Source organism: Toxorhynchites rutilus, chromosome 3 (assembly GCF_029784135.1).
Source record: "Toxorhynchites rutilus septentrionalis strain SRP chromosome 3, ASM2978413v1, whole genome shotgun sequence".
Lineage (NCBI taxonomy): Eukaryota > Metazoa > Arthropoda > Insecta > Diptera > Culicidae > Toxorhynchites > Toxorhynchites rutilus.
In genome coordinates this window covers 112265495-112291440 of record NC_073746.1, presented here as the reverse complement: position 1 = coordinate 112291440, position 25946 = coordinate 112265495, and the positions used below count along the sequence as shown (strand labels likewise).

General features: G+C 38.6%; 1 protein-coding gene across 7 annotated transcripts in view; it reads left to right on the top strand.

The window, feature by feature from the left end:
* The window catches only part of LOC129780097 (trissin receptor), a 306026-nt gene that overhangs the window by 239849 nt on the left and 40231 nt on the right, over positions 1 to 25946 (top strand). For all 7 annotated transcript variants that reach the window (XM_055788025.1, XM_055788026.1, XM_055788022.1 and 4 more), the window contains 3 exons: positions 17392 to 17589; positions 17682 to 17846; positions 17934 to 18145. In XM_055788025.1, coding sequence (XP_055644000.1) covers positions 17392 to 17589; positions 17682 to 17846; positions 17934 to 18145 — 575 coding nt within the window. The remainder of the gene's footprint in view (positions 1 to 17391; positions 17590 to 17681; positions 17847 to 17933; positions 18146 to 25946) is intronic.

Here is a 25946-nt window from a genome sequence, read left to right as displayed (position 1 = left end):
CTTGAAAAAGTAGTGATGATAACTTTGTGAGATTATGAAAGATGAACATTCGCTATCCAACTCTTGACGAGTAAAGTTCAGTGTCGTTATTGTGCGTTGCCACTTTTACTATTGTGCGATTGGTATAGTGTACGAGTGAAGGTCATTGCTGTCCGCTTTCGAATTGACCTTTTGTGAAGTGGAACAAAGGAAGCAGCGCTCTTGCAGCTTGCAGCCCTTGGCGGCTGTTGAACATCGGCATAACGGGATCGCCATCGTGTGGCTGTCGTTAACGGGAATTAACATCACGTGACCGTGTGAGCTATTCTTGCGCTATTGTGTTGATCCATAGCGCGTAGCCTCTGTCTCTCCCTGATTAGGGCAGTAGAACGCAGTATCGGAACAACTTTTATTTTAAGGTACACATATTTAATATTAATATTATTGCAATATTATTCAACTCATTTGTTCATTGTTTAATATTATTATCCATAATTTATTTTTGTTTTGTTATTTTTTTTTTCGAGAATATTGTTAAAAACAATAATATATTAGAAATAAGACAGAAATTTTTGTAAAATGGAGGATAGTGGAGGATCTCCAGAGATGGAGATCTCCGATAATGAATCCCATTTAAGATCTGGGAAAAAACATAAACGAGTCCCTCAAAAAGAAGATAATTCTTCTGGGGACGAATCTGCTCATCCTTCCAAGCCCCCCTCTAAGAAAATAGCAAGCCTCCCTTCTGAACCGACTGTTACTTCCACTCCCCCTCTCCCATCATCGATTTCGCTTCCCCCTTCTGATGTTTCCGATCCAACCCAATCCTCGTCCTCGTCTTCTCCCTCTGTTGTTTCCGCTCCACGTGTCAGAGTTTATCCAGAAGATGCACCTGGAACTGGCCCGTGGGTTGTTTTCCTCCGGCCAAAACCAAAAGGAAAAAGCCTTAACGTGATTCAGATCATGAAAGATCTGGCCAGATACACTTCTGTATCTGAAATTCGCAGGGTTAGACCGAACAAATTGCGGGTTGTCGTGAATGAACGGAAACACGCAAACGAGATTGTTGCTGACCAACACTTCACTCTCGAATATAGAACATTTATACCCTCCCATAACGTAGAAATTGAGGGGGTGATAACTGAAACGGGTCTGACGAGCGAACAAATAAAAAAAGAAGGAAAAGGCAAGTTCAAGAAGCTTCCTTCAATGGAAGTAAAGATCTTGGACTGTCGCCAACTCGGGAAACTCTCCCATGATGGGGACCAAACTAAATTTACGCCGTCAGACTCGTTTCGAGTCACCTTTGCTGGTGCCGCCCTCCCTGACTACGTTATGGTGGACAAATTGAGACTACCTGTGCGACTCTTCGTGCCAAAGCCCATGACTTGCAACAAATGCAAGTCAGTTGGTCACACTTCAGATTATTGTGCCAACAAGGAGCGCTGTGCCACTTGCGGAGAGCAACATGAGGGGAAATCCTGCAGTGCGACTGAGCATAAGTGTCCATATTGCGGAGGATCCCCACACGCGCTCTCAGCTTGTGAAACTTACAAGAGTCACTGGGAGAAACAGAAGCGCTCTTTAAAGGAACGCTCGAAGCGCACTTTTGCGGAAATTTTAAAGGGCGCTTCTCCACTGGCCCAACAACAACAACAACCAATCTCAACACACAATAGCTTTTCCACGTTGCCAGTTGATGAAATGGAAGCGGACACAGCTAGCGGGGACACACCGTTTATTTTCAAAGGGAATCCCCGGCGCAAAAATGTGACCACTCCCAAAGTTCAAGAACAAGTCCCCCCGGTGATACCCCCAGTTAGCTTGCCTAAAAAACCGAGTGCAGCGGACAAGCAAAATCAGGTTCCTCCTGGCTTCCGTGGGAATAGTTCACCTTCGAACGACCCAGCACTCGAGGGGACATCAAAAACCCCAACTGTCCCTGTTTTTCCGTCCAGCTCAACTTCCCAATCGGGATTTATAAAGTTGTCTGACCTTTTGGATCAAATCTTCAAGTGTTTTAATGTTTCCGACTCCATCAGAACTCTTGTCATCTCAATGCTTCCAGTATTAAAGACAATTTTACAGCAATTGATGCAAACATGGCCCCTCCTTGCAATGATTATCTCTCTTGATGTCTAATTTAGATAGAGAGGTCGGAGATATCACTGTTTTTCAGTGGAATTGTCGTAGTCTTATCCCTAAATTGGATACATTCAAATTTTTAATTCATAACTTCAATTGTGATGTTTTTGCTCTGTCCGAAACTTGGCTTTCTTCGCGAGATGATATCTCTTTCCACGATTTTAATATTATACGCTTGGACCGTGATGACAGATACGGAGGGGTACTATTGGGGATCAATAAGTGCCACTCATTTTTTCGAATTGACCTTCCACCTATTGGAGGGATCGAAGCTGTTGCTTGTCATGCAAACATCAGAGGCAAAGACCTCTGTATTGTCAGCTTGTATTGGCCTCCGAGAGCTGCGGTTAGCCGCAAACAACTTGATGACATGTGCTCACTCCTTCCTGAGCCACGATTGATCTTGGGAGACTTCAACTCTCACGGAACTGTCTGGGGGGAACAGTACGACGACAATCGTTCATTGTTGATATATGACCTTTGTAACAACTTCAATATGACCGTTTTGAACACTGGGGAAACAACACGTGTGCCTAAACCTCCTGCTAAACCAAGTGCTCTTTTTTGCAGCCTAAGACATCTTGCAGATGATGGAGTGGTGTCTGTCGTAGGATCAAACGAATCCGACCTGCAAGGACCCTTACAAGATACTTTGAACAATTTTTCAACCTGGGCCATTGGGCTTGGGATCGAATTCTCCACGGAGAAAACAGAGATGGTGGTTTTTTCCAGGAAGCATAGACCAGCAAAACCAAAGCTTCAACTTTTGGGTAAACCAATCACTCATGCTATGTCATTCAAGTATCTTGGGGTCTGGTTCGACTCCAAATGTACTTGGGGGGCCCATATTAGGTATCTGAGTAAAAAATGTCAACAAAGAATAAACTTTCTCCGTACAATTACCGGCACCTGGTGGGGAGCCCATCCCGAAGATCTTATTATGTTGTATCGAACAACTATTCTCTCAGTGATGGAGTATGGCAGTTTCTGTTTTCAATCAGCTGCCAAAACACACCTCATTAAACTCGAGCGAATTCAGTATCTTTGTCTCCGTATTGCGTTGGGATGTATGCCCTCAACGCATACCATGAGTCTCGAGGTTTTGGCCGGCGTACTCCCACTAAAAGATCGCTTCAATTTATTATCTCTTCGGTTCCTCATCCGGTGTAAGGTTATGAATCCATTGGTGATCGGAAATTTTGAGCAATTGATCGAGCTAAATTTTCATTCTAGATTCATGAGTTCATATCATGAATTCACCTTTATGCAGGTTGTTCCTTCTTCGTATATTCCCAACCGTGTTTGTTTTCCTGACTACATCAATTCCTCTGTACATTTCGATCTGTTCATGAAGGAGAAAATCCATGAAAATCCAGATTATCTTAGATTGGGGTTCGTTCCTACAATCTTCAATGCAAAGTATGGGCGTATCAATTGTGATAATATATACTTTACTGATGGGTCCTCTATGAATGAGTCCACAGGATTTGGAGTGTTCAACGTATTTTTTAGCACCTCACACAGTCTTCAGAATCCTTGCTCGGTATATATTGCTGAATTGGCAGCGATATACTGGGCGCTGGACAGCGTCGCCTCACGACCTGTTGAACACTATTACATTGTAACGGATAGTCTTAGCTCTGTCGAAGCTATCCGTTCAGTGAGGCCGGAAAAGCACTCGCCGTACTTCCTTGAGAGAATACGAGAAATTTTGAGTGCTTTATCCAGACGCTGTTATGTCATTACCTTTGTCTGGGTCCCTTCACATTGCTCAATTCCGGGTAATGAGAGGGCTGACTCATTAGCAAAGGTAGGTGCAATTGAAGGCGATATATATCAGCGTCAAATCGCCTTCAATGAATTTTATTCTTTAGTTCGCAAAAATACCATCGCTAACTGGCAACGCAAGTGGAATGAAGATGAATTGGGCCGGTGGTTTCACTCGATTATCCCAAAGGTTAGCCTCAAACCGTGGTTCAAAAGTCTGGATTTGAGTCGGGACTTTATTCGCACCTTCTCCCGACTCATGTCCAATCACTGTTCGTTAGATGCACTACTCTTCCGTTTCAATCTTGCCAGCAGCAATCTCTGCGTTTGTGGCCAAGGTTATCACGACATCGAGCACGTTGTTTGGTCATGCGAGGTGTATCTGGTCGCCAGATCGAATTTAGAAAACTCCCTTCGGGCCCGAGGAAGACAGCCCAATGTGCCGGTGAGAGATGTGTTGGCTCGGTTAGACCTTGATTACATGTCCCATATATATGTTTTCCTTAAAGCTATAGATCTTCGTGTGTGATTGTCCCTACATCCTTATACCCTCCTTTCCTTCCTTTGCGGGTAATTCGTCCCCTTGCTATAAATAGTAGAATAAGTTGAAATGTAAATAAACTATAGATATACGAATAGATTTAAGAATTGAGTGTTCATCAACATTGTTACAATTTCCTTCTCCTAAAAATATGTCACCCTTCTAAACTCGAGTACACCGCGAGTAATCGGTTTTCCACCTTACTAACCATAGATGTAAGAAAATTGTTTATATATATATATAGTTTTAAAAATATATTTAAGAATTCGGCTCCTTTAAACTTAAGTAACTGAGCCTGTAAAAATAAACGAATTAATAAAAAAAAAAAAAATGAAAGATGAACAAGATGAATGTATTTTATGTAAACTTCGGATAAGTATTTGCCAAACAATTTGTTTTAATGCCTTGTTTTCATATAAACATTGAAACGAGCATAGTCGTTTCAAATAGAGTTTAAGTAGATTTGACGCCTAGTAGTAGACAACCTATTGGAATCAGACTTAAGTGATAAATCGATGTAGACTCCATATTCAAAAAATGACGCGGCGGGAATTAAGTCACGAACAATATTCGTGAAACCGGAAGCAGTAAGTAAAAAGGACGGAAAAAAAGTATTCTAGAATATTCGATCGGTTTCGAATTCCCGAAACAAAACCGACTCGATCTTTTCCTTCTGAGCCGCCGAGCGAATCAGTTGATTCTTGGAGTGTTAAATTTCAATAGTTGTTTTGGTGAGATAATATTTAGTCAAGTAAAGTTTTGTGATTTAATTAGAAATTCCTATTCCAGAAATTTTCGGAGTTTTTTTTAATAAAAATCGTGAGTTTGTGTGGAATAAAAAAAAACAATAGAAGTGAGTCATTTATAGAATTAGACAATAGGTTTTTTGTGTAATTTTAATTTTATTTGTGAATAGGATTATTGTAGAACAATTCTACAAGAAATACGGTTGCAGCAGTTTTTGCGCACCAAGTGAACGGAGGTAAATTTAAAACTAAAAATTAAATATGTATTTTCGGTAGAAGACAGGGCATTAATGACACCATTAATTTATGTAGTCTTGTGGCTCCGCGTCCGGAGTATATTCAATTCATCATTGTGAATCGGTGCGTCGGTAGAATCCCCCGGAGTGGCCTATCGCCTCGTAGTTGCGTACTACTATAGACCATTCTGGAGTGCGTTGGTCATCGGTGAGGAAGCTCGGTCCCACGGCTGCCGTACGCTACAAGCGGCAACACTCCACCGTGGTTTTGCCTCAGTCAAGGGAAAAGACTGCCAACGCCAGCGAGATTCCCGAAAACTCACGTCGGTGAGCGGAACACTGTGCGAGCGCATAAGCAAACATCAGGCTGCTTCATCGTTCCATCACCGTCAAGGATGGAAAACAAGGGAGCCTGATGTGATTTACGATTAATCGCAAACTGCACAGATCGTAATCTGTGCAAACTGCGACTAACTATTAATCCTCACCCATCATAACCAAATGATTTTCTCTTGGTAACTCTGAGTTGACCAAAGCATTGCTAGACTGAAACTAGTTCGAATAATTGAGTTACTCTCCTTCCTCGTTTTGCTTTCAACTCCTAACAAGAATTTGCTCCATGGGAATGAGTGTCTCTATGACGTACGATTCTCGCTCTCTCATCCGGGCGTTCAATTTTCTTTTCCGAGCGCGTTTACTTCGATGAAACTGGGTAAAATAAAAAAAATGCGCTACAGCAGATAGGACGACTTTAATGTTTTCATGTTTCACGGAGGATTTCTCAGATGGTGTTTAAATTAATTTACAAGAGACTACAAACAATAATCCCCCTCAAATCACTAATTTTATGAGTTAATGTAAATGCGTTATTGGCCAAGGCTTTTACGACATCGAACACGTGGTCTTGCGAGATATATTTTTCCGCCTGCCCAAATACAGACCACTTTTTTCGGGGCCGAGTAAACTGGTGTCTAGAAAAGACCTTGATTACCTTGAATTAATAAAAAAACATAAATTAGCGCAAATATGTCAACATGTGTTTTTTTGTTTAAGCACGTAAATATTTGCTCATAATTTTTTTGGATTGTGGCACTCTACATAATTTGTATGCAGATAGACTATCCACAGTTTGTGGGGGAATGGAATACTCATACAACTCAAATGGATAATGATTATCTGCTATCACAAAGCTGAATATTTGTTGACGTTTTGTTTTACTATTGATTCATTCAAAAAAAAAAGCTTTATTTTTAAATGTTTTCTTATCCTGAGACTGGCTCACCATATTGCACTGCTACTAAAACCGTAGGCTAACTTCAAGGATATTTTTTATTCATTTTCGGCGAATAATCAATAGAGTGCCGTGTTATGAAACATCAGAATAATAGCAAAAACAATATTACGATCATAAGGTGTTGGACAGGTTATTCCAGACGACATTGGAATATATTCCATCTGATCATCTTTAGAAAGGTTAATGATCTTCAAAGGATAAATTTATCTTGGGCACATTGAATTGATGTTCATGACTTCCAGTCGGACGTTTATTCGCTCTGATAATAATTGTGTGGTCCTCACTAAGCATATATTCCAATGCCGTCAGTTCACTGAAATTATTCGCATACCGTTTGATGATAAGGTAAGATGTTGATAATCATTTGCTGCGATACCTATTGTTCCAACAGTATTCATTCGACAATATGAAGACTGAATACCTGAAATTAACCAGATTCTACCATGCAAATCTGCGGTCAAAGCAGTATGTACACTTGAGAGATGCAACAAGTTTGAAGGGATATAAAAAAACATTAGTCGTTCGACAAATCTACTGCCACATATGTCGGAAGTCCACGATACATGAATATCATACGTCCATACTATTTCATTACATTTATTCGCAACGAAGAACGTAACCACACAGAATTGAATTAATCAAATATGTGATCCGTTTTATCTACAAAATAAAAAAGGGTCTGAATTCAATCGAATTCGAAAGGTGTTTCGTGAAGTCACTAATTGAATTACTGTTGGAAAAATTATTTGGAGAGAAATGTGAATGTTCAGAATTATTGGAATCTAAAAACGATTTTGGGCGGGATGAGATTCGCCCAAATCTGCTGGTAATAAAATTAATCAATTGCATCCATTACCCGTCTGCTGTTTATCGGGCGGGAGACGACAGCAAAATAAAATCGACACGAGACTGAGTCAGCCACTCACTGCGGACAGTGCAATAGAGAATTAAAAATCCCTCGATGAGTGTCGTAAGATTTCAGTTGATCGTCTCTTGTTACACTTTCCGATCAAGAACTCATCATCCGCTCTATGGAATGGGATTAATCGTTTGTGGCTTGCACTCACGATAAAACCTGAGTAGTAGAAGTAATGCTTCGAGAGTGCAAGCAGTTGGGATTCCGCTCTCATATTGCTTTTTTGAGATCTTGGTAGCTCACCGTTCCAAGTATTCTCTCTGTGTACATATGAAGAATAAAAGAGCCTCGTCTGCTGGGGGTGATTTAAAAACATCCGACTAGAGGGATATACTTATTCATTGATCGTTGAATGTGATTTTTTACCATCCCTGGTCCTGACGAACAACATTGACTGTCCCGATATACTACGTGAAATTCCACTTATTGTACCCCCTCGCCAGCTGCGACACTCCGCTCTAATCGCCATTCCTAGGCACAGGACTAATTACGGATACAACAGTTCTCTATGCTCATGTCTCAAAGCTTTCAATGCCATCTGTGATAAATTTGATTTCAATATAACCAGACAATGTTTCATCTGTAGACTTAAAAATTTTGTATAGGTTAGGATTAGTCTGTACGGTACCACCGAAGACCGAATACAACTAAATAAATAGATATATAGTTTTAAAATTATATTTAAGAATTCGGCTCCTTTAAACTTAAGTAACTGAGCCTGTAAAAATAAACGAATTAATAAAAAAAAATTGAAACTAATTGGTGTGTTGTCATGTGAATATAAACCTTGCCAACGTAATCGAATATATTTCTGACATTTGGTGTTGCCAGATACTTTAAATAAGAAGGTACCGAAAAAAACTCTGAGCACGCAGCTATTTTAATATTTCTAAGTTGGTCAAAAAATGTTATTACGCATCAAAAGATGGGACATTTTTAATACCACCGTACCCCAAAGCGTTAAGGCACAGACATCCGAACAAATCGCGTAATACAACTACTTGTTCGTGGAGGCGATCTGGTGTAGTGGTAACATCCATACCTCTCACGCTCAAGATCACGAATTCAATTCTCACTCCCGACATTCTTCCAAAAATGGAAGTTAAAAGTGACGAACCAGCAAAATGTGTTGAAAGTGATTCTAATACAGTGAAAAAAAACTACTTTTTATAAAACAACAAAAAATGGTTGAAAAAACGATACTGTCCCGTTCAAAACGGTACGTTTGGTCAGGCTACTTGGGGGCTGTCCACATACCACGTGGACAGAAAAAGCATAATTTTAGACTCCCCCCTCCCCCTCCGTGGACAAGCGTAGACAATGACTATACCCCTCCCCTGTTGTCCACGTGGACATTCTCCAATATATTTTAATTGGAAAAAAAGAAATAATTGCATTGTGTCTATATTCAATTTTGAAATAGTCTTATTTTTTTGTGTTTTTATAATGATAAAAAACAAGAAAAAAAAGATGTCCTTTGTTTTGGTTTTTTTTTGCATTGAAAAATTTGTTTTAATAACAAATTCCTAGCGACCATTCAGCACTGAATATCCAGATTTCTCTCGGAGTGCTCGTGAGGCACAATTACACTATTCTTGACTCAGGCAGCGCATCTTTCTTTCGATGCAACGCAAACTGCTTCACTTCCGGAGCCTGCAACATTGAAATCGTTTTATTCGGATCATAATCCTAAATCCTTTTTTGGGAAGAAAAAAAATTGTAGGGGGTTGTTTTTAGGACACGACCACATATTTTCGACGTAGAACTACGCAATTTTATTATGCAATCCACTTGTTCATCACTTCGAATATTATTTCAGAATGCATTCAAATTTTTGTAATAGATTATGTTCTTCGTTACAAATAAATTTGATGAACGTCCTTTCACGTTTGATATGATGCCTAGGACTACCAAAATATGTGAACGGAAGAATTGTCAAACGATCATTGTATTTTACATTTCCCTATGAAATTATTGCACATCTCATGTTTACGTAGTTCTCGAACCGCGAAAGTTCATTCACCTCTAGTATCTGAAATGACGATTTTCTCAGGCTTCTCAGTTCAAAAGTACGTTTTAGGGAAACATGTGCCGGTTTGCACAGCGACAAGCAAGTGCAAAAGTACTCAACACCAAAAAATATTTGCAAAGCATATTTCCCCAGGCACATTGATTTTGAAGTCCGTGTTGGGGAAACACAGCTCAAACAACAAAACAAAAGTACAAAAATACCCCCGACTTGCATGTATCGTTGCAGAGCGGATTTCCACAGGTACATCGATTTTGAAGTCTGTGTTGGGGAAACCGTGAATTGGGCCAATCAAAACAGTTAGGGCGTTTAGATAACGCTTTACATTTTACAGTTATTCAATTGTTCATCTCATGAAAAATAATATTTTATTAGTTGTGATAGACGCGTAGAAATATTTCCTATCAATTGATGCAAACATCTTTCCGATCTGTTAAGAAATGTTCGAGTTATAAGCATTCGAAATACGGATAGGATGAGAACACAAATTGGCAGAACAAATGTATGGGAAAAAAGGAAGTCCTTCCATTTTCATGAATTTGAACCGTTTAAAGATTAGCGAATTGTAATGTATAGCATATCAAACAAATCTTAGAGCAATTCCGATTCGATTGGTATGCAAATCATGACAATTCGTTCACAGTGAAAATAGTTATTAACGTTAACTTTATTTCATAAAAACGTGACCTGTTTTGTTTCTGATTTGGCACCCTTCCTGAAGGACGTAGTTCTATGTCAAAAAATGCGAATAGGCTTTATGAGTAGTTGCGGTTATTTTCTATTCTTTGATTAATTGCCCCTCTTCCTATCAATATATCTTAGAGTTTGAAAATATGTGAAATCGTTGGCTGCAGGAAAAGCTCGGTAATGGCAACTGTATGAAATGGTGGGTTAAAGTTGCTAAAACAAAAATTTGTTCTTTTCCATCACATTTGTTCTAATGCGTATGGAAATCTATTTAATCATTTATGTGATAATTCCAATATGATAACTAGTATTATGCCCAAAATATTACTCCTTCAAAATCGCTTTTCGAAAACATTCGAGAAAACCAACGACAAATGCATATCTGCTTTTCTAATGGTTAAAACGGTACGGCAGTAGAACTGCACAATCTAGCAAAAACTTTTTTTTTTGTAATCGTAAAATTACAGCTGAACCAATAAACTATAATAAAATGACGCATGAAATAACATCTAAAGAAACTTATTTGGCAATAGAATCATTCGCCTGCAGAAAATCTCCGAGAAACAAGTGTCTATCGAACATAGTTTTTTCTTAAGACTTCTGAAATGATTTAGCACAATTGAATGTTGTTTTGAATGAAGCCAATCAAGATACTATTAAGGTGAAGGTGGAAGCTAGCCACAAATGGCTGCCACAATGGCGCTCATTTCTTTCATCTCCCTCCCTCACCTCTCGCCAGAAAATCAATAATTTTGCGAAACAGTGTGAAGAAAATGATCGTTTTCGCACACTTCCCATCAAGTAATATCAACCAAACTCTCATCGATTACTCACAAGATATTAAATTTTCATCTGCTTTCGCACCGTATAGTGAAGAACGTCGGAAAACTCGAGCAAGTGCTCTGAAAGTTAAATTTTCGTTTTTCAATCTTCTGCAATGGTTTTGTTTGTATTGGTGGAAGCATCGTTATTTTTTCGACACTGATGCCAAACAACATCATCGAAACAGCTATAAAAACCACTCAATAAAATGTTATTCCGGAGTCATAGCGTCCCATGTCATGAAAATCAATAGAATAAAATTGTGTTGATATCAATACAATTATTATTTTTACGTTTAATGGGTCTATAATGTAAGTTTTAACAACTTTAACATTGGGTAAGAAAATTTTATTGCAGAGCTCGGAACACTGCCACGGCTGCCTATGCTTTCAAAAACAGTAAACGGAAAAGTATTAAATTCAATCTAAATGCCTCGGTCAACGAAGAGAAGGGTTAAGGCTTTCCAACGTGAATATGTGAAAACAATACGATCAACGAAGGAAAATATTAAGGAATTATCAACATCGAGTTACTATGCGGAAGAACTTGTTAATACCAAAAGTGCCCCAATTCGCATGTGTTATAAATTTGCTCATGTTACGCTCGCGTATAATCAGAATCATATGCAAATGCACCTTCTATATATATTTATATTTGCAATTGTTCATCGGAACATATCGTTCATACATTTTACTTTAGTATTGAATTATTATTTGTTTTTTTTTTAAATGTATTCAAAGACTCGTGTCAATGAAGCGCCACACAGTCTGATAAGTGAATTGATCTATTTACGTGTGCTTTGTTCTTCTCTCACAAACACTATTACCCCATTTTTACACGAGGGTTTACCTATACTACTGCAATGGCTAGCTTCCACCTTCACCTTAAGAAAAATATGTCGAAAGCATTCCAATGGAGAAACAACCAATGGATTTCGGCATACTTCTTTACTGAACTAGCGAGACACAAGATCCGATATTGAAGCGAAAATTAGAACAAATAAAACAATATTTTGGATGCCTGAAATGCTCCAATTTGAAACAAAAATATTTTCGATGCGGTTAGTTCCATAAAACGTGGAACTGTCAAGTTCAATTTCAAATATAGGAAGACTTATCGCATGTGATTTCCACTATGCCATTGATCTAATTGATAGCAATTTCCTCTTGGCTGTGGTGCAAAATATGTAATCTAATCCCGGATTCGAAGCCTCTTGACAAAAAAAAACACGAATGTTGTAATAACATGTACTAATTAACGGAAAACTCGCTTGTAAAATCCCAATCTCTCGTTCGGTAGGACAAAGTGTTCCGCAAAAAAAACGCTCTCCGGTGCTGAGCATGCTTAACTCAGCTGTATTAAAGATAACGTCGCAAAATTCGGGAAATATTCGGGAACGAGGATACTCAGAAAAGGAGGACTGAATATGGTTCTTCTATTACACAAGTGCAGGTATAGGGATTTGGATAGCACGCGTTTCCCTTAGTCCTTCCCAAATTATTTAGATTATTAGTTTATGCTATGTTTATGCTAATTTTTTTTTTTTTTTTTTCCCAAAATATATTTTTTATTAAGGCACATGTGGCGTTAGCCTGACGGGGCCGGGAGTCCAATATTTTGACATATTTTGTCTTACAACTATGTTAGTAATATGTAACCGATTACTCGCGGTTGGCTCGAGGTTAGTATTACAAGTGTTCTCATAATTGGTATGTTGCAGTCTTCGATGCTCTATACGTGTGCCCGACACGGGCTACTTCCTATTGGGATGCAGCTGACCATTAATCAGCAACGCTCCCTAGTCTGTACCCCATATCTAGCGTGGTGCGTCTTTCTCGACTCGAGGAATCCAGGATAGAATGGTCACTAGCCGGCGCAATCATCAGTTCGTGTAGAGTTGTCATGATCGGTACAACCTTTGGCTCTTGTTGAATGATCAGTGGACTGCACAACCTTTGGCCCGTGCATCTGTAAAGAGTGTGTGTATGTATTGCCGCGACTAAGTAAATGTTTATCGATCGCTAGGAGGGATATGAAACGGGGACACAACGAAGGAAACATCATTAAACGTTGACATCGGCGTTTCTGAGGAACAGGTATAGATGAAGCAGAAGATCAGGATCCCGGCTACCTAAGATATCCCGGACGGGGATATCCGATTGTCTGCCTTTTGCTCTCAGTGCTCTAGAGAGCTGAGAGCGAACAGCATGGAACCGGATACACGACCAGACAACATGCTCGATGTCGTGGTAGCCATCGCCACAATCACAAAGATTGTTTGCTGCGAGCCCAATGCGATAGAGATGCGCGTTTAGGTTGTAGTGATTGGACATAAGCCGAGATATCACGCGAATGAAATCACGACCTACATTCAATCCCTTAAACCATGCACTCGTCGAGACCTTAGGGATAATCGTGTGTAACCAACGACCGAACTCATCTTCACTCCACATGCGCTGCCAACTAACGAGTGTGTCCGGACGAGGAATGTGAAAAAATTCATTATAGGCAATTTGCCTTTCAAAAAGTGTGCCTTCTGAAGCGCCCACCTTAGCTAGCGAGTCCGCTTTCTCATTCCCCGGAATCGAGCAATGAGAGGGAACCCATGCTAAGGTAATCTTGAATAATTTTTCGACCAAAACACTCAATAGATGTCTTATTCTTGTTAGGAAATAAGATGAGCGTTTATCAACTTTCATTGAGCGGATTGCCTCTATTGAGCTGAGACTGTCTGAAAAAATAAAATAATGGTCGATGGGCAGTGTTTCAATGATCCCTAGAGCATAGTATATCGCACCCATTTCTGCGACATACACGGAACAAGGATCTTTGAGTTTGAAAGAGGCACTGGAATTTTCATTGAAGATGCCGAAGCCAGTGGACCCGTTTATGTATGAACCGTCAGTAAAGAACATTTTATCAGATCCAACTTTCCCATATTTTTCCGAAAATATCGACGGAATAACATTGGAGCGTAGGTGATCTGGTATTCCATGGATTTTTTGTCGCATGGACAGATCAAAAATAACAGAGGAATTGCAAAAGTATGGGAAGCAAACTTGGTTGGAGATGCCTGGTGAAGGGTGCACGTCGTGGGTAAGGTACTCATGGTATAAAGACATAAAACTTGACTGAGGAGTCAGCTGGAGTAGATTTTCGAAGTTATCAATCACCAATGGATTCATGATCTTGCAACGGATGAGAAATCTGTAGGATAATTCTGTGAACCGAAGAGTAAGCGGGGGTACTCCTGCCAAAACTTCGAGACTCATCGTATGTGTCGAATGCAAACACCCCATGGCTATACGCAAGCAACGATATTGTATTCTCTCCAGCTTGAGAATATGAATCCTGGCAGCTGATCGGAAGCAAAAACTGCCATATTCTAACACTGACAATATCGTTGTTTTGTACAACTGAATGAGGTCTCCTGGATGGGCACCCCACCATGTTCCGGTAATTGTTTGGAGAAAATTGATTCTTTGCTGGCATTTCTGTTTCAAATACGCAATGTGTCTCCCCCAGGTACACTTAGAATCAAAATATACACCCAGGTATTTGAAAAACATAGAGTGTTGGATCGTTTTGCCGGATAGGTGAAGCTGGAATTGGGAGGGTTCGTGCTTCCTAGAAAAAACGACCATTTCAGTTTTCTCCGTAGAGAATTCGATACCCAGCTTGAGGGCCCACGTGAACAGATTGTTCATGGTATCTTGCAACGACTTTTGCAGAGCGACGGGATTAGTACCCGTGATGGAAATAACTCCATCGTCTGCAAGTTGTCTCAGCGTGCAGTCTCTAGTTAGACAATCATCCATATCATTGACGTAAAAACTGTACAAGAGGGGGCTTAGGCAGGAGCCTTGCGGTAGGCCCATAAAACTGTAACGAGAAGATTTTGAGTTGCCATGAGAGAAATTCATGTGCTTTTCTGACAGTAAATTGTACAGGAAATTATTCAGAATTGGTGAAAGTCCACGATTATGAAGCTTCTCTGAGAGAATTTCCATGGAAACTGAATCAAATGCCCCTTTGATATCGAGAAAAACGGAAGCCATTTGTTCTTTGCGAGCAAATGCGATTTGGATTTCAGAAGATAGCAGCGCGAGACAATCATTCGTCCCTTTACCTCGGCGGAAGCCAAACTGCGTATTTGACAGCAAATTGTTCGTTTCGACCCACTTGTCTAAACGAAGTAGAATAATTTTCTCTAACAATTTGCGAATACAGGATAACATTGCAATCGGCCTATACGAGTTGTGATCGCAAGCCGGCTTGTTGGGTTTTCGTATGGCTATCACTCTCACTTGTCTCCAGTCATGCGGGACAATATTCAGCTCCAGAAACTTGTTGAACAAGTTCAGCAAACGCTGTTTTGCCAAGTCGGGAAGATTTTTCAACAAGTTGAATTTAATCTTGTCCGACCCCGGAGCTGAATTGTTACATGAGAGGAGGGCAATTGAGAATTCTACCATCGAAAAATTCTCATAATCGCATTGAAGCGGAATATCGCGTACGACGCTTTGTGCAGGAACAGAATCGGGACAAACCTTCCTTGCAAATTTGAAAATCCAACGGTCAGAGTATTCCTCGCTTTCATTGGTATGGTTCCAGCCACGCATTCTCCTAGCCGTATTCCAAAGAGTGCTCATAGCGGTCTCCCTTGACAAACCATTGACGAATTTCCGCCAATATCCACGCTTTTTTGCTTTAATCAGACCTTTTAGTTTGGCTTCTAGAGCTTGGTACTTTCGAAACCATTCCACTAATCCAGTTTTCCTGAATTTTTTGAAAGCGGATGATTTTTCAAGGTAGACCTTTGAACATTCCTTGTCCCACCAAAGTGATGGAGGACGACGTCGGAAAGTGGTAGCCGGTACACGTTTCTTTTGAGCTTGAAGTGCGCTATCGTAAATCAAACTTGATATAAAATTATACTCTTCAAGGGGAGGAAGTTCATGCATCGAAATGATTGCTTCAGATATTAATTCTGCAAATTTTCTCCAGTCAATATTCTTCGTGAGGTCATACGCAATATCGACTGACTCACTAGATTTTGATTCATTGGCGATCGATAAAATTATTGGTAGGTGATCACTACCGTGGGGATCTTGGATTACCTTCCATGTGCAATCCAGGGATAATGAAGAAGAGCAGAGAGATATGTCTAGCATGCTTGCCCGTGCAGGAGGGTTGGCTATCCTAGTTGCTTCCCCAAACCTAATGTTTATGCTAATGATTAGATTAGTTTATGCTCAAATGACGTAGCTTAGAAGATGAAAACAATGATCCTCTACTTCCAATGGAAACTTGATCGCTCACCGTTTATGTAAGTTTCATTTAGAATACATATTTGAACGGAGAAGTTCGCTGATATGGAAAAATATTCGGAATAACTATTTCATGGATAAATATGGAGTACTCAAAATGGGCGAAATGTTTGAACATTCTTAAAACTGCAGATGTTGAAACACACGGAATTTCCACGGGAGATTATGGGCAATCTCAAGAGCAAACACGTTTTTAATGTGTGTAGCTTCAAGCTGTAAATTTTTAATTCAATCAATTTTAATTTGTTTATAATTCAATTTAGTTTTAATTTATGACTCACATTTCTGTCCCTTAATTTTTAATTTGTGTAATTCGTGTGTTCAATAGTAAGTTTTATAAATTTCACTTTTCAATCTAATTGTTCACGTCTGCCTATTGTGTTCTTTAGCTTGTGTTTTGTATGTCTGATTGTTTGTCTATTTTAATTCGGTTCGCACTGTCAGTTATGTCACTGTCACCTAGTTTCGACATTTCGCCTGCCTCATCGACCCAACGGGGTTCGCTCGCAACAGCAGAACAGATTACATTTATTTTTGGAAACAGATCTGAATGTGCTTTTAAAAAACTTTTGTTTAACGTGTCAACGTCAACATTATCTGAACTCCCACCCCCCTCACCGTGGACAAAAGTGGACATTTTCGTACCCCCTACCCCCCCTAAAGTTGACCACGTGGTATGTGGATAGCCCCTTATGAAGAAAGGATGTCGGCAAATGTAAAATTGACGGACATGACTGAAATCTAGGAAAACAAAATGGCTGAGCGATGGATTATGTTTGTGCGACAAATCAAGTTCATGAAGTGACTGAAATGCTCGTGCATTCTATTAATGCACAATTTTATCATAATAAATCCTTATTTGATTCAGTTTTCTCCCTCTGTTTGCTCTCGCCCTGCAGCTAGTCATTGTGGCGGTGTGGATAACGTCAGCCGTCTACTCGGTGCCAAAGTTCATATTTGTCCGAACGATTACCAACAATCTCGGAGACGACCAGATGGAAACGATATGCATCATCAATCGAAGGGCATACAATTCCGAGCTGTTCGATATAATTAATTTTGCCTTACTGTATGTGCTACCATTGCTGGTGATGACGGTGAGTGATGACTAATCGCTGCTAAAGGCGCTTCTGCAACTCGGAGTGTCCATCATACTACATCCATCCATTTCATGTTCCCAAACCCACAGATCTTGTACAGCCGGATAGCGATAGCTCTGTGGAAGAGTTCCCGGGGGTTGGAGCGGCACATTGCGCTACAGAACACCACCTCGCTGAGTTATTCGAACAATTTCAATCGAAAGCCTAGTAGCAACAAGTACGAGAAGCGAGCAGTTGGAGTCACCGAAAGTCAGGTCAGTGTTGTACTCATAAAAAATACAAATATCCACCTTGAAAACAGCGAAATTTTTAACAATAAAATTTTAAACATTCATTTCCAGGTGTCGGTAGAATCGGACAAAGTGGTGGTGACCACGTGGCGATCCCACAACAGTTTTCACCAGCGCCACGGCGCCCAGCTGTCGCAAGTATCTCATTCGTCCAACAATGTGCTGCGGGCAAGACGCGGCGTAATTCGGATGCTGATGGTCGTTGTGCTCACATTTGCGCTTTGCAATCTGCCCTTCCATGCGCGCAAAATGTGGCAGTACTGGTGAGTACCTATCGTTTCGCGCTAAATTTATACCCGAATGTGGATTTGAGATTGATACCTGGCATATCCAACCGACGTGAAACTGGTCAGAAGTGGCATTTGGAATATCTGAAGCGGAATAGAAATTTGGAGCGATTATCTGCATAACATGCATCAAAATCATTTCATATACATATCTGCATCAGCAATTCCATGCCAAACCGATATAGAATTTCGTGAGAAATGTTAGTTTCATTCCTCATTGCAAAAAAGTGGACCCATTTATTTCATTTCTTCATCAAGATGCCCATTTTCATTTTAGGGTGGTCCGAATTTTTCTTTTGACATAGGACTATGTCCTTGATTTCTATATAGGGGGGGGGTCACTCTACGAAATTAAAGGTGGGACCAGAATGCCGCGCTATGCGTCGCGTTGCGACAATTGTGCTTTGACACTTCATTTTAAATATGTGTGTTTCCATTTAGTTGAACACAATAATGCGTTGCGTCATTAGCATCATCGTACTAAACGCTAACATTTGTTCTAAACTGCTTGCGCCGAATTCGCGATGACAGTGGCATGGTGACGACGTCTGGTGACAACTTCAAATTAGGGCCATAAGTTGAGTCCCAAACTCATTAGTGTAATCCCTATCAGATTAGAAGACACGAAGCCGGTTTTAAAATTCTAAAATTTGATTGAAAATTTTCACATCATGTTATTTGATTACTTGAAACACGTGTTTCTGACTTTCATTTAACCATATGGCTAAACAATTCCAACATTGTTGCTGAATTTTTTCATCATAATATAGAGTTGTCTTCATAAACAATTTTCGTATGAGACATTTTCAGCACCTGCAAACAAAAATGTTTTTCATTTTAATAGAATACTAGTTTGATATAGAAAAGCTAATTTTCATTCATAATTTTAATTTTGAAAACGTGTTCATTCCGACTGAAAATCAGCTATTCGTTCACTCTCCCCTAAACTAGTAAACGAAGCCCAATGCCGTCAGCGCGGATATGTCAATGTGTTGTTTTTAAAAAAATTCAACTGATCGGTGGACACAACAAGAATAAGATTTTCATACGAGCAGAGAAGAGAAGTGGAACATGAGAGAAAAAAGTGGCAACGATTTGTGGCAAGAAAATGTAAACAGTGAAAAAATTGACAGATGGTTTACGCTCTAAAAATTGAATATAATGTTAAGATGTCTCTAAAACGGTGGAAGACGTCATATATAAGGTGGGAGGTTCGTATAAAATGTTATTAATGTTAGCATCATCATGATAAACACGGCGAATGGAATAGAATAAATTACGAACTGAAAATTGAATAAAATATATATATATATATATATAGACGCTGAAAGTGCTGTAGACAAATATTATAATGCCTTTTTATCGGTTTATGTATAATGTTGTTAATATTTGCATTATCAAAATATACCCATATGTATTGTAATCATAACTTGCTCTGCTATTCATAACAACATTCATGATCGTATTCCAACAATGATGACAAATGTGTAATTTACGAATGAAGCTTCGCCATAGAAACTGGACATTGAATAAAAAAATTAAAATGTGGTAAGAGCATCAGTTGAAATTTGTTCAAGCATTCTTATCGAAATAATTTGAATGATACAATACGACTAGGTAATGTATGTACGCTTAAAGAACAAATATGATGAATTTATTTTTTTTCAGTTTCGAACACACCTCGTAAAAGCCGTTTATTTTTTTTAAATACCCTCTGTTGGTATTGTATCTAGAATTTAAAAGGTAATGAAACGTTAACATCAATTAGTTTCTAGTATTCAGCTTTTTAGTTGCCGGAGAAATGACAAACTATATTTTTTTAGTGTTATATATATTTTATGCCAAACCGATAGAGTTGTTCTCAGATTTTCGTGTGAAATGGGAAGTTTTGTTCCTTTTCCCAAAATATTACAACCCATTCCATTTCAAATAACTTTTTGCACAAATTCATATCTTTTGAACTACTAAACTGATTCAGGTGATCGTCATAGCAAATTGGCCAGTTAGCTAGTCTTTTTTGATAAAATACTGCATTTGCAAAAAAAATAATTTAGTTTTCTTAATTATTGATCGTATTTGATTTTTATAGTTTTCATCGTCTAAGGGCGCCTATTTTTTTTATTTTTCTCGAAAGCTGAGAATTTTTTAGATAACAAATCCAAAAATGTGTTCAAATTTAACCGATGATTCAAAAAATCCTTTTTCTTCTTTTTTCCAAAAATAACGTTTTTCAAAAATTCATAACTTTTGATCTACTGAACCGATTCAGATAATCGACATAGTTTATTAAAGTCAATAATTTCACACTTGCAAAAGGGGAATTTTATTTATTTATAGTCGCATAAGATGATCGAAGGAAGCTTAAAAACATGTCAACTTTGAAAAATTATAACTTTAGAACGAAAAACAACACATCTCTTATTTTTTTATGTGTTAAGTAAAAAATCCTCAGATTTTAAGAAAAATATAAAAAGTATAGCGCCCTTTGTCCCGAAAGCATGTTTAATATTTTCCCAAAAAATTCTAGCTCATTGCCTATAATTTGATATATCGATCATCTCGGTTAAAATTATAACTCCAAAAAGAAAAAAAGAACACATCTGCTTTTTGAGTAAAAAAGGTAAATGTGTAAAAAATCCTCAGTTTTCAAGGAAAAATATAGAAAATTATAGCACCTTTGGTGCCGAAACCATGTAAACAATAAAAAAATGGAAACAATCATTAATTACGAAAACAAAATTCAAATTTCTTGCAAGTTTGATATTTTTCCAAAAAAGACTAGCTAATTAACTTCAATTTGATGTGTCAATCATCTGAATCGGCTTAGTGGTTCAAAAGTTATGAGTTTTTGATAAAAGTAATTTTTGGGAAAAGTTAAAAAAAATGGAATCACCCAAAAAAATAATACAGGTTCAATGTTTTACCACAACGAAACCAAGCTACCAATTTTCACGAAAATCTGAAACTCACTAGATCAGTTTGGCATGGAATGGCTGAAGTAATACTGCAATAGTTCACAAATTTCAAAGTTCGAGTTTTTCTTGTTGTTTTTCATGTTTTTCATTGCTGCCATAATAATAATTAGGATTACTGCATTTGGATTGATGCTAGAAAATATAAATATCATTAACTTCCTCGAATAGTGGATATGATATAATTCATTTTATATTTGTATATATATTTATATATATTGAAACAAAATTATTTGTCAAACAAACTGTAAAACTAAAAACTTTTATACTGTGCCTTAATTTTTTGGGTGTAACATTCAAGGACCCTTCAATAAAAATGGCATTGAAACAACAGAGTAAAACTGACATACAATTATGACGAATGGCTACTTTTTGATTGGCGCGTGCTCCAACTAGCAAACCGCCAATTAAAAAGCACTCCAACTAAAAAAGCGCCAATAAGCGAATGTGTACTGTAAAACTGTAAAAAATATATAAAAAATATACAATCGAAGACTCTTTGTGTCGTTTATGAGTTTGTAATAATGAAGCAAATGTTAAAAATGGATTTTTAAAAACCATCTCAAAAAAATATTGAAAAAAAATTCCTTTTTTAATTTCTCTTTCAATTTTGATAGAATTGCACTGAATAGTTAAAGAAGAGCAATATTAATATTTGAATAAACTTATGTAATTATAAACATGTTTATATAAACCTTCCCATCTTATAATTCATCATTAAATACCTTGCGTCAAGACAGCTAGAAATCCATACACTCTCAAATCAAGTGTGCCTGAAAAAATTATATTCTTCACGTAAACAAGCGATGAAAATGTGGACACTTTTTAGTCAGTGAATTGTATGGAGTTCCACTGCTGTGATACGAGCTTTATTCTGTTTTTGTTTACATGAAAAGTGGTGACGCGAATGCTAGATTGTGACTGCAAATCAACAGACTGCGTCGGGCGAATGTTTTAGTACAAAACGCAAGCAATGACTGCTGATGAGAAGCAACGCACAGCGCGGCATTCTGTTTCCACCTCAAGAGTTTTCAAACGTATATTACTCAAAATGGTTATTGCGGCATATGTTGTGTTAAATATCATTAGACAGGAAATTTATCCAGATTTTTTTTTGCATGAAACATAAACAGTGAATATAGTAAAAAAAAAAGTTAACAATTTGACGATTTGATTGGGTTTGTTTTCTTTCGATTGCACTATCCACTTCCTTCCTTCCTCCCCAACGCAACGAGTAATCTTTTTGTCAAAATTCGGGCGTTAAGGTGGAAACAGAATGCCGCGTTGTGCGTTGCTTCTCATCAGCTGTCATCGCTTGCGTTTTGTAATAAAACATTCGCCCGACGCAGTCTGTTGATTTGCAGTCACAAACTAGCATTCGCGTCACCATTTTTCATGTAATCAAAAACGGAGGCATTGAGCTTCGTTTACTAGTTTAGGGGAGCGTTTAAGAATAGCTGATTTTCAGTCTAGAATGAACACGTTTAAAATTAAAATTATGAATGAAAATTAGCTTTTTCATATCAAACTAGTATAATATTTAAATGAAAAACATTTTTGTATGCAGGTGGTGAAAATGTCTCATACGAAAATTGTTTATGAAGACAACTCTATATTACGATGAAAAAAATCAGCAACAATGTTGGAATTGTTTAGCCATATGGTTCAATGAAAGTCAGAAACACGTGCTTCAAGTAATCAAATAATATGATGTCTAAATTTTCATTCAAATTTTAGAATTTAAAAACCGGCTTCGTGTCTTCTAACCTGATAGAGATTACACTAACGAGTTTGGGACCCAAATGGCCCTAATTTGAAGTTGCCACCAGACGTCGACACCATGCCACTGTCATCGCGAGTCCGGCGCAAGCAGTTTAGAACAAATGTTAGCGTTTAGTACAACGATGCTAATGAGGCAACGCATCATTGTGTTCGACTGAATGGAAACACGCATATTTGAAACGAAGTGTCAAAGCACAATTGTCGCAACGCGACGCATAGCGCGGCATTCTGGTCCCACCTTTAGCTCATAATAATAGTTGATGCGTAAAATAAATTATTCTCCATTTACCGATAATAGGCATTAATTTTATATTATATCGTATGTTGTCCAATCAATTTGAGCTCAATTCATGTTTTCATCGTGTATGTCTCACTACTAACAATTTGGGTAATTGTGGACCAGGATGTCATAATATCGAGTATGTTGTTTGGTTATGTAAAAATGCAATAAATGAATTTAAATGGCTGCTGATTTAGAAGATCGAAAGGGTATACCAACGTAATTCAGATTATGATAGCTTGACTAGTCGCGATCCTACAGGGCTATAAAGTTATTACAAACAATGTTCCGGACAACGTGGTAATGAAGAAGATAATGATAATTTTTATCTACAATATATTTTTTGTAGTCATAGATTGATTTGACTTATATTCTTATATTCATGTAGGTCTTAACTATTTAGACTTGTGTTTAAAAATGATACATGATGACTCTTTGTCTTCTTCTGCATAATGGCTTGAATTGTATTTTTGTGTACATTTTTGAACAGAATGCGGTACCGAATTCTACCACGTTATGTCATCTAACCCGTTTAAAGGATAAAAGTACATACAGGAAACGGTTTTTCCAGGGCATCCATTCGATGTATTAAAAGAGAAAAAAATAAAGATTTTTAACAATGAAAAACTCAATTTAAATGCAATTACTACACACAATCACAGTCCTATGTCAAGAACCCGTCAGTGCCCTTAGGCTCAGACCCATCAACTTTTTTAAATTCATTACGTTTGAACTACTAGACCGATTCAGATAATCGTCTTGATTTATGTGCACCCGTGGCCGAGTGGTTAGCGTCTCACATTACCATGCCGGGTGTTCGGGTTCGATTCCCGTTCTGGCCGGGAGTTTTTTCGTCAAAGAAATTTCCTTTAACTTGCACTGTGGTCACACGCGTATTCAAGAGCGCACACACAATCTTTTCCCACCTTTCTGGAAAAATGCGGATTATTCGTTTGAAAACTGCTCATATTTCGAGGCGATCTATGAATCAACCGAAATTTTTGTTTTTCTAGAAAACTGAAGTGTCGATCGGAATGTGAATGTCCTATTGGAGGGTTTCCAGAAAGTTACAATGAATTTAGAAATATGTAGCCGAGCGTTGTTGCACAGTTAAATCGCCTTACCGCATCTTTGGTAATATTGCGGTGGGTTTTCACTCAATGCTTGACTAAAACACATAAGTTGTATACGGTACCAAGCTGCTGTGATGTTTTCGCTTTGTTTTAAAATTTTATAATATACAACGCCGAGTTAGGGGGGTTTCCGTAGTCACATTGGCTGCGCGTTTGGCTTAAGAAATCTCAACTTAGTATTAGCAAATGACTATTCTTTTTTGTAAAAATATTATCTATACCTCTAACGGGTGTTAAATAAAAAAGAATTTTTTCAATACCTTTCAGTAACTCAAATAAAGAGCTTAAAATTTTCTTTCTCCAAGAAAATTGCTCTTTGAGCTCCCTAGAAACAGTAAGCGTGTTTGGTTTTGCTAGTTTGAATTTAGTCAAAGCAAAGATGGCGTCGAAACAGCACGTGCTCCGCGAACTCATTGTACGGTTCTACGAAACGCATTACCAGCAAGGAAAAAAGTTCACGGTGGCACATTTTAAGGAAGAAAATATACCTGTCAGTACGGTATATCGTATCCTGGGTTCCCTGAACGTAGAGCGGAAGGTCGCAAGTGGTCGTCCGGTGACGATAATGACGAAGCAGAGGAAGACATCGTTAAAGAAGCTGTTTGACAACAAGGACGCAACCAGCCTGCGTGACGCCGGTCGGAAATATGGCTGCTCCCACGTATTGATCCATCGGACCCTCAAGATGGAAGGAATCGTCTGCAGGAAGAAGACGAGGTCGCCGGAGTACACGGAGGAACAGATTGAGACGGTGAAATCACAGTGTCGATGGATGACCAAAAAATACCGCAGGACGTCTTTCGTTCTGGACGACGAAAGCTATTTTCCGCTGTCCAAAACGCATATTCCTGGAAATGATAATTACTACTCCAGCAACAAGTCATCCACACCGCCTGAAGTGAAATACAAGTTCAATCAAAAGTTTGAAAAAAGGTTATGTTGTACATCGCCATTTCCGACCGGGGCCTTTCAAAGCCTTGGTTTAAGCCGAGCGGTCTGGCAATCAACCAACAAATCTATCGAGAAGAGTGCCTCGATAAAATCCTGTTGCCGTTCCTGAACGAGCATCACGCGGATGGGAAGTACGTCTTCTGGCCGGACAAGGCGTCTTCCCATTACGCCAAGAAGATGCTGGCGTATCTTGAGGAGAAAAAGATACCGTTCGTGCCGAAAGATCGTAACCCAACAAACTTGCCCCAGTGCCGCCCAATAGAAGATTTCTTTGGCTCACTCAGTGCCCTAGCGTATAAAAACAATTGGAGGGCCAAGGACACGAAGCAACTGACTACAAGAATCCGGAATTGTATCCGGAAAATGAACGTAAGTGCCGTACAACGTACTTGTGAGAGCATCGCGACAAAGTTGCGTCGAACAGCAGACCACGGCCCTTACTCAAACATTCACTGACATTTTGACGTAGGATTACGTCTAACCGGAAGATATAGGGGGTGAAATGGAAATCTAGGCACTGAACAAGTAGGAAAAAATGCAAGATTTGGAACGCTTATAACTCGAGCATTTCTCAATAGATCGCAAAGGTTTTTGCATCAATTGATAGGAAATATATATACGCATCTATCATAACGAATAACATTTAATTTTTCTTGAGA